The sequence below is a fragment of the Marmota marmota genome, unplaced genomic scaffold, assembly GCF_001458135.2.
Source record: "Marmota marmota marmota unplaced genomic scaffold, marMar, whole genome shotgun sequence".
Taxonomy (NCBI): Eukaryota; Metazoa; Chordata; class Mammalia; order Rodentia; family Sciuridae; genus Marmota; species Marmota marmota.
Genome location: NW_026000229.1, coordinates 36,252,353 through 36,261,648, shown reverse-complemented (window position 1 = coordinate 36,261,648; position 9,296 = coordinate 36,252,353). Strand labels below are relative to the sequence as shown.

At 34.0% G+C, this 9,296-nt stretch overlaps 1 protein-coding gene across 6 annotated transcripts in view; it reads right to left on the bottom strand.

Annotated features, from left to right (window-relative positions):
- The window catches only part of Tmem87a (transmembrane protein 87A), a 63,669-nt gene that overhangs the window by 38,657 nt on the left and 15,716 nt on the right, over positions 1–9,296 (bottom strand). For all 6 annotated transcript variants that reach the window (XR_007343969.1, XM_015480774.2, XM_048793756.1 and 3 more), the window contains exon 7: positions 4,986–5,103. Coding sequence is in view for 5 of the 6 variants with exons in the window: in XM_015480774.2 (XP_015336260.1) it covers positions 4,986–5,103 (118 nt within the window). In the remaining variant the exon portion in view is untranslated. The remainder of the gene's footprint in view (positions 1–4,985; positions 5,104–9,296) is intronic.

Below are 9,296 nucleotides of genomic sequence, written 5' to 3'. Positions count from 1 at the left end.
CAAAAGGAGCCGTCAATTGGCTTGGTGTATCTTCCTCCCTTCTGCTTGTCATGATCGTCCAGCTAAAATTTGGGGGCCAACAGAGGTGAGGCAAAGAACCTCACCCCCCCACTGGTACAAAGACCTCTCCACAGGTGTGGCTGTATACTGGACCGGTAGTCAGTGACGGGTAAGATCCAATTGCAATGGTACCAACCTAAGGACCATATGTACTATTGGACAACCTAAGGCAGGCATTGAGCAAAACTCAGTGAGACTCTGTCTATAAACAAAATACAAATAGGATGAGGATGTGGCTCAGTGGTCGAATACCCTTGAGTTCAATCACTGGTATCAAAAACTAAACTAAACTAAAATATTAAAGAGAAAGCCTATTTATATCATCATACTATTTGATAAAATTGAGTATTCCTTCTTAGTAGGTCTGGGAATTTCATTCAGTGGTAGAGTGCTTGTCTAGCATGTGCAAGGCCCTGGGTTCAATCCCCAGCACTGAAAGAAAAAAAAAAGAGGAGAGAGAAAAATACTACTAAACTTGGGGGGAAAAAATCCTTAACCAAATAAAAGAGTATTTTGAAAAATCTATAGTCAGCATTGTACTTAAGGGTGAAATCTGCCAATATTGCCAGTAAAGTTAGAAGCAAGATAAAGAAGACTGCCATCATTGATTCTATTCCATATTCTACTTAAGAAAGCAAGGTAAGTTCCTACTATCTCTAGTTTTTCTAGTGTTTTGAACATGAAAATGTGCTGTATTTTGTCAGATGCCTTTTCTGCATCTATTGAGATGATCATATGATTCTTGTTTTTAAGTCTATTAATATGATAAATTATGTTTACTGATTTCCGTATGTTGAACCAACCCTGCATTCCTGGGATGAATCCCACCTGATTGTGGTATACTATCTTTTTAATGTTTTTGTATGGCACTTGCCAGAATTTTATTGAGAATTTTTCATTTACGTTCATCAGGGATAGTCTGAAGTTTTCTTTCCTTGAAATTTCTTTGTCTGGTTTTGGTATCAGGGTGATATTAGCCTCATAGAATGAGTTTAGATGTGTTCTCTCCTTTTCTATTTCATGAAATACTTTGAAGGGTATTGGTGTTAATTTTTCTTTGAAAGTCTTGTAGAACTCGGCTGAGAATACATCTGATCCTGGGCTTTTCTTGGTTTGTAGGGTTTTGATGTTGTTTTCTGTTTCGTTACTTGAAATTGATCTGTTTAAATCATGTATGACCTCCTCATTCAGTTTGGGTAGGTCATATGTCTCTAGAAATTTGTCAATGTCTTTGATATTTTCTATTTTATTAGAGTATAAATTTTCAAAATAGTTTCTAATTATCTTCTGTATTTCAGATGTGTCTGTTGTGATATTTCCTTCTTCATCTTGTATTTCAGTAATTTGAATTATCTCTGATTTTCTCTTCATTAGCATGGCCAGGGGTTTATCTATTTTATTTATTTTTTCAAAGAACCAACTTTTTTGTTTTGTCAATTTTTTCAATTGTTTCTCTTGTTTCGATTTCATTAATTTCAGCTCTCATTTTAATTATTTTCTGTCTTCTGCTTTTGGTGTTGATTTGTTGTTCTTTTTCTAGGGCTTTGAGATGTAGTGTTAGGTCATTTATTTGTTGACTTTTTATTCTTTTAATGAATGTACTCAATGCAATAAACTTTCCACTTAGTACTGCCTTCATAGTGTCCCAGAGATTTTGATGTTACATCAATGAACAAATATCCTTTCTTCTCAGAAGCACATGGCTCCTTCTCAAAAACAGACCATATCTTATGTCACAAAGCATAATATGTTCATTGATGGATGAAATATTCTATATATGTCTGTTAAGTCTAAATTATTGATTGTATTATTTAGTTCTACAGTTTCCTTATTTAGTTTTTGTTTGGAAGATCTGTCCAGTAGTGAGAGAGGTGTGTTAAAGTAATCCAGTATTATTGTATTGTGGTCTATTTATATGCTAAACCCAAGGCCATTCTAAATGGAGAAAAATTGAAAGCATTCCTGCTAAAAACTGGAACAAGACAAGAATGTCCTCTTTCACCACTTCTATTCAACATCATCCTTGAAACTCTAACCAGAGCAATTACACAAAAGAAAGAAATTAAAGGGATACAAATAGGTAAAGAAGAACTCAAACTATCACTATTTGCTGATGACATGATTCTATATCTAGAAGATCCAAAAATTCCACTAGAAAACTTCTAGAACTAATAAATGAATTCAGCAAAGTAGCAGGATATAAAATCAACACCCGTAAATCAAATGCATTCCTATACATCAGTGATGAATCCACTGAAGAGAAATTAGGAAAACTACTCCATTCACAATCACAATAGCCTCAAGTAAATAAATAAATTAATTAAATAATGGGAATCAATGTAACAAAGGAGGTGAAAGACCTCTACAATGAAAACTACAGAACATTAGAGAAAGAAACTGAAGAAAACCTCAGAAGATGGAAAGATCTCCCATGTTCCTGGATAGGCAGAAATAATACAGTCAAAATGGCCATACTACCAAAAGCGTTATACAGATTTAATGCAAATCCTATTAAAATCCCAATGACATTCTTCATAGAAATAGAAAAAGCAGGCCCAAACCTTCATCATGTCAGCCTAGGATCTGACTTCCTTAATAAGACTCCTAAAGCGCAAAAAGATCAAGAATCAATAAATGGGATGGATTCAAATTAAAAAACTTCTTTTTAGCAAAGGAAACAATAACATGAGGAGAGAGCCTACAGATTGGGAGAAAAATCTTTACCACATGCCCCTTCAATAAAGCATTAATCTCTAAGATACATAAAGAACTCAAAAAAACTTAACAAAAAAAACACAAATAACCCAATCAATAAATGGGCAAAGGAACTAAGAAGACACTTCACAGAAGAATATAAGTGTTCAACATCTCTAGCAATTAGAGAAATGAAAATCAAAATTACTCTAAGATTTCATCTCACTCCTGTCAGAATGGCAATTATCAAGAGTACAGGCAACAATAAATGTTGGCGAGGATGTGGTGAAAAAGGTACACTTATACATTGCTGGGGGGACTGCAAATTGGTGCAACCACTATGCAAAGCAGTATGGAGATTCCTCAGAAAACTGGGAATGAAACCACCATTTGACCCAGCTATCTCATTCCTTGGTTTATACCCAAAGGACTTAAAATCAGCATACTATAGTGACGCAGCTATACCAAGTTTATAGAGCTCAATCCACAATAGCTAGACTATGGAACCAACCTAGGTTTCCCTCAATAGATGAATGGAAAAATAAAATTGGTATATATACTTAATGGAGTATAATTCAGCTTTAGAGAAGAGTGAAATTATGGCATATGCTAGTAAATGGTTGGAGTTGGATAATATCATGCTAAGCAAAATAAGCCAATCTCATAAAACCAAAGGCTGAAGGTTTTCTCTAATATGCAGATGCTAATTCACAATAAGGGGGGGGTGGCACTAGGTAAGAACAGCATTACTTTAGATTAGGTAGAGGGAAGTGGAGGAGATGTGGGGATAGGAAAGACAGTGGAATAAAACAGACATCATTACAATATATATATATGACTACATGACTAACATGATTCTGCAACATGTACACTCAGAAAATGAGAAATTATATCCCATCTATGTATGATATATTAAAGTGCAAAAAAGCATTCTACTGTCATGTACAACTAATTAAACCAAATTTTTTAAAAAGCAAGGTAAGGGCTGGGATTATGGCTCAGCAGTAGAGCGCTTGCCTAGCATGTATAAGGACCTGGGTTCGATCCTCAGCACCACATTAAAATAAATAAATAAAGATTGTGTCCAACTACAAAACAAAACAAAACAAAAAATCAAGCTAAGAAAGAAAGCTACAAAATAAAAGAAAATATAAAACAGACACCAAGAAAGTACAATCAGTTAGGAAGGTATTGACAAACTCCAGGCAAGAGGCAACGACTGCACTGACAAAAAACAACAGAAAGAACACTTAAGAAAAATTCTTGAGGTGGGGTTGGGGTTGTGGTTCAGTGGTAGTGTGGTCACCTAGCGCATGAGAGTCGCTGGGTTCGACTCTCAGCATCACATAAAAATAAATAAATAAATAAAGATATTGTATCCAACTACAACTAAAAAAAAATTTTTTTTAAGTACATGTATGAAAGAAAATTTAAAAAATAATTCTTCAAGAACTGAAAAATGGGCTGGGGATGTGGCTCAAGCGGTAGCGCGCTCGCCTGGCATGCGTGCGGCCCGGGTTCGATCCTCAGCACCACATACAAACAAAGATGTTGTGTCCGCCAATAACTAAAAAATAAATATTAAAAAAAAATTCTCTCTCTCTCTCTCCCCCCCCTCTCTCACTCTCTCTTTAAAAAAAAAAANNNTCAATTGAAAAAAAATTACTCATCTCTCTCAATCTCCCCCCCCTATCTCAACTCTCTCTTTAAAAAAAAAAAAAAAGAAAGAAAGAACTGAAAAATAACCAAGGTTAATTAAAATTTTAAATTTTGACTTGGTAACCAAGTTTTGACAATTCTGGTTCAGAACCCTGAGAACATTTATACTAATTAAAAATTAGTTGTAGCTCAGTGGCAGAGCACCTGCCTTACACATGTGAGGCACTGGGTTCTATCCTCAGCACCACATAAAAGCAAACAAACAAAATAAACAAAATAAAGGCATGCTGTCCATCTACAATTACAAAAAAAAAAAAAAAAAATTAAAAGAGAATCCAAGGAAAATGAAATCCAGTATCTATAATATCTAAGAAGAAAGGATATGTTAAGTGCCTGTGACTGAATGGTAATACTGAGTGCAAAAACATGTTAATTTTTCTCTTCCACTTTTTTCACTTCACAAGAACTTTCTTACTAAATTATTCCCTTGCTTAAAAATGTTACCCTACTGCCATAAATGACACAAGTAAAAATTAACACAAACTTTTAAAACAGAAATGAATTGAACTTACTGGTGAAAAGATTACTTAGTGAATTTTCTTTCGATAATTCCTTTGAGGATGAAATGCCAATATGTACGATAAAAATGTAAGGTGCATCTTGCCAGGTTTGCAATGGTTCGTGCATTACCTAGAGAGGGAAAAAAGGCATCAAAATTTAGGTCTTAAGAATTAAGAGCACAAGTTAGCAATATAATATGAGGTTTTTGCTACAGAATATACTTCAGAAACATGGCAGAGTTCTTAATTTTCATTCATTAAAACAGTAGGTATAACAAAATAAGTCTACAGTACAAACAATAAAGTTTCTGGATTATAAATTACTAAAAGACAGGACACCTTGTATCTTATTATAAACAAAAGTCACATTTAATGTATTTACTTTTTACCATAGAAAATCTCAACTAAAAATCACTTAACCATTAAGCCTGGCATGCTAGGATACTAAGTTACGTTTTACACAGTTATCACAAAATTAAGGAATTTGATGTCAATGAACATGAATAATATACATCAATTCCTGAATCTAATTGCCTTTGCTCAAAGACTTTTCCAAAACTACCAGAATTTCTGACACAGTCTCATACTTCAATAAAAAATTTTATCTTGGGCTAGTCTATATGGGAGGCAAGAGTCATTGCCTGCTGAAGTAAGAGAAGTTAATAGCCTTCAAGTCCTCTGACAAGATTTTGCAGAGTTTGTGAGGAAAATTCACAGCTTCAACACCATGGTTAGAGTATGTTCTATTATCCAGAATTACTGACCCTTTCCTGAACTTGTTTATTAGCCAATAAAATTTATTTTGTGTAATAAACTGCTTTGTTATTAATTTTATATATTTTAAAACTACTCTTACAAATTTCAAAAGGTACTGATTAATTGTCTCAGAGTCCAGGATTTAACAAAAGTATGCATTTAACTCTGGAATGTACATATTTTGACCTTGTAAAAATAAAATTTATGGCTGGGATATAGCTCAGTTGGTAGAATGCTTGCCTCGATTACACAAGGTCCTGGGTTCCATCCCTAGCACCACCACCACCACCAAAAAAAAAAAAAAAAAAATTGTTTTAAAAAACATTTATATGCCAAGCACTGTTAGGCATGTAAATGTAACCCTTACTACAAACTAAATCCCCCAAATAATCCTATCAGATAGGTACTATTATCTTCTTTCTACATTTTTTGAGGTAAATTCCACATCATAATTTTAATAATTTTATTATGTATAATTCACACGTAATGTGGTACATGCATGATATTGCACAAACATCACCCCCACGGAATTCTAAAACATATTCAACATCCCAAGAGGAAATCTTTATTCATTAATCAATAATACTCCATCTCTTCTTCTCCCTACCACTTAAAACTACTGGTCTATTTCCTGTCTCTATAGATTCCTCTGTTATGGACATTTCATATATGGAATGAATCACACATTATTTGTCCTTTTGAGCTGACTTCTTTCATTTAACACACTTGTTCAAGGTCCATCTCTGTTGAAACATGTTTAAGTATTTCATTCATTTTTATGGATGAATGATATTTCATGGACATAAAAAATTGTTTTTCATTCCTGCTTGGAGTTCAAGTTTGAGATGGTTCTCAATCTTTATGAAATTCAAGCTTTCATCAAATTTGGCTATTATTTCTTCAACTAGTCTTCTCGTATCTTTCTCTTTTCTCCTTCTCATACTCTCATTATGTGTATGTTGGTATACTTGATGGTGTTCCACAGGTCTTCTAAGCTCTGTTCACTTGTTTTCATTCTTTTCTTTCTGCTCCTCTGATGGACAATTTCAATTGTCCTATCTTCAAGTTCATTCTCTCTTCTGCCTGCTCAAAAATATCCCTCTAGACAATTTTTCATTTCCTTTAATGTACTTTTCAACTTTACATTTCTTATTTTTTTTAATATATTTTTTGTTTTATCTCTATGTCCTCCTGGTTTCTTTTAGTTGTCTGAAAATATGTGAGACAGTTCATTTAAAGTCTTTTGTCTACTGGACAAAGTGGAAGCTTCTTTCCCCTATTAAGCTTCTCTTAGTTATTTTTAATTTTTGAACTTAAAAAAAAGTTCTGTGAAACTTGGTATGTGAAATTTTTCACCAGCGTAATAGTTGTTTTGGTGGAAGAGTGGAAACCTAAACACCCCTACTTGGTAACCTCAATGACATCATTCTTATGAGCTCCATTTTACTGTGCACAAAACAAAGGCACACAAGAGAATAACTATCCATCCTAAGTCAAAGTATTAATCATGAAGGAGAATTTTGAAATCTAGGACATCTGACCCCAGAGCTTGTCTTTTATCATACTAGCTCAATTACCAATTATCTCCTCCACCTTAAAAGATCGGTCTTAAAAACAGTGCCTTCATGATAGTGCCTCAACACTATAACAACCTTTCAACAATAGGTTCTTTTTCTTTTTCTGGTATTGGGGATTGAACCCAAGAATGCTGTTGAGCTACATCCCCAGTCCTTTTTACTTTTAATTCTGAAGCACAGTCTTGTTAAATTGCTGAGGCTGACTTCAAACTTGTAATCTAATCTATTAGCCTCCTTCTACCAAATAAATTGCTGGGATTACAGGTTTGCACCACTGCATCTGGCTTCAGCAGAACTTTCCACAACCATCAGTAAGGTAAGATAATTAAAGCTGCATGTGGTGGGCTGGGGATGTGGCTCAAGCGGTAGCGCACTCGCCTGGCATGCGTGCGGCCGGGTTCGATCCTCAGCACCACATACCAACAAAGATGTTGTGTCTGCCGAAAACTAATAAATAAATATTAAAATTTACAAAAAAAAAAAAAAAAAGCTGCATGTGGGATTCCAGTTATCATTGCTGGGAGAAAAGCACACTACAAGGGTGGTTTTAATTCCAATACATTCTGTTTTTAATAAAGCACTGGTGGAATTATAATGATTTCAAACAAAATATACTTTTATCATAAAACTAGCAAGTGCACCCATTGGCATTCACCTAAATACAATTAAAAAACAAAAACATGTACACAAGCGTTTACAGGAGCTTTATTCATAACTGCTAAAATTTGGAAGCAATAAGATGTCCTTCAACAGCCAAATGAAGAAACCTGTGATACATCCAGACAATAGAAGACTATTTAGGACTAAACAGACCACCCAGGGGAATCTTAGATAAATATTACTAAAAGCAAGAAGCAAATCTGAAAAGGCTACATATATGTATGATTCCAACCATATGATGTTCTGGAAAAGGTTAAACTAGGGAAATAGATCAGTGATTGCCATGAGTTAGGAAAGAGGGAGAGATGAACAGGAGGAGGACAGAGGCTTTTCAGAAGGCTGAAGCTATTCTGTATGATAGTATTATGGTGGAAATGTCATTATACATTTGTCAGAACCCAAAATATAAAACACTAAGAGTGAACCCTGATGAAAACTACGGACACTGGCTGCCGATATGTGGATGCTAGATTATCAATTATACCAACTGTACTACAATGTTATAGTACATTGATGGTGAAGGAGGCTGAATATGCAGGCACAGAGTGGGGCATGGAAACTACTTGTATCTTTTGCTGGCTATTTTAGTAAACCTAAAACTAATAAAGTCTATTAATTTGTTAAAAATCACAATAACAAATATCAAATTATTGCTTAAATTTAAAAACCAATCAAAATATTGAAAACATTCCTTTTATCAATCCTTTCTTAACAGAAGAGACAGGGAAAGGACATTTCCTCTACAAACATGCATGCTTCATGAAAACTTTAATAAAACAGGGTGGAGGTACTGAATTTCTGAGTACCCTTTAAATAGGATTAAAAGTATTCACTTTAGACCCAAATTTTCAGGAAGATAAAAGCACAGATTTTTTTTTTTTTACTTCTTTTAATTATAATCTAAGTATTTCACAAGATTACTTGTAATATTCAATAGGGTCATCTTTCAGCCAGGTTTTTTTTCACTAGGAACAGGATTCAAGCCTTGAAGAGAATTCAAAGTGTGATACTCACAGAAGAAACTGAATAAAACACAATTACAAACAGCCAACATGCACATAAGTGTTCATCTTCAAGAATAATTTTTTTCAATACAATTTATAGTAATAGGGCTGGGGTTGTGGCTCAATGGTAGAATGCTTGTCTAGCACATGTTAGACATTGGGTTCGATCCCCAGCATCACATAAAAAAACTAAGCAAACAAAAGGTATTGTGTCCACCTACAACTAAAAATATTTTTTTAAAAACAATTTATAGTAATAAATTGTCACTGTATATAAACAAACTGTCTAAAATCTGTGTTGAATAATAACAGCCATTGCTTGTGAA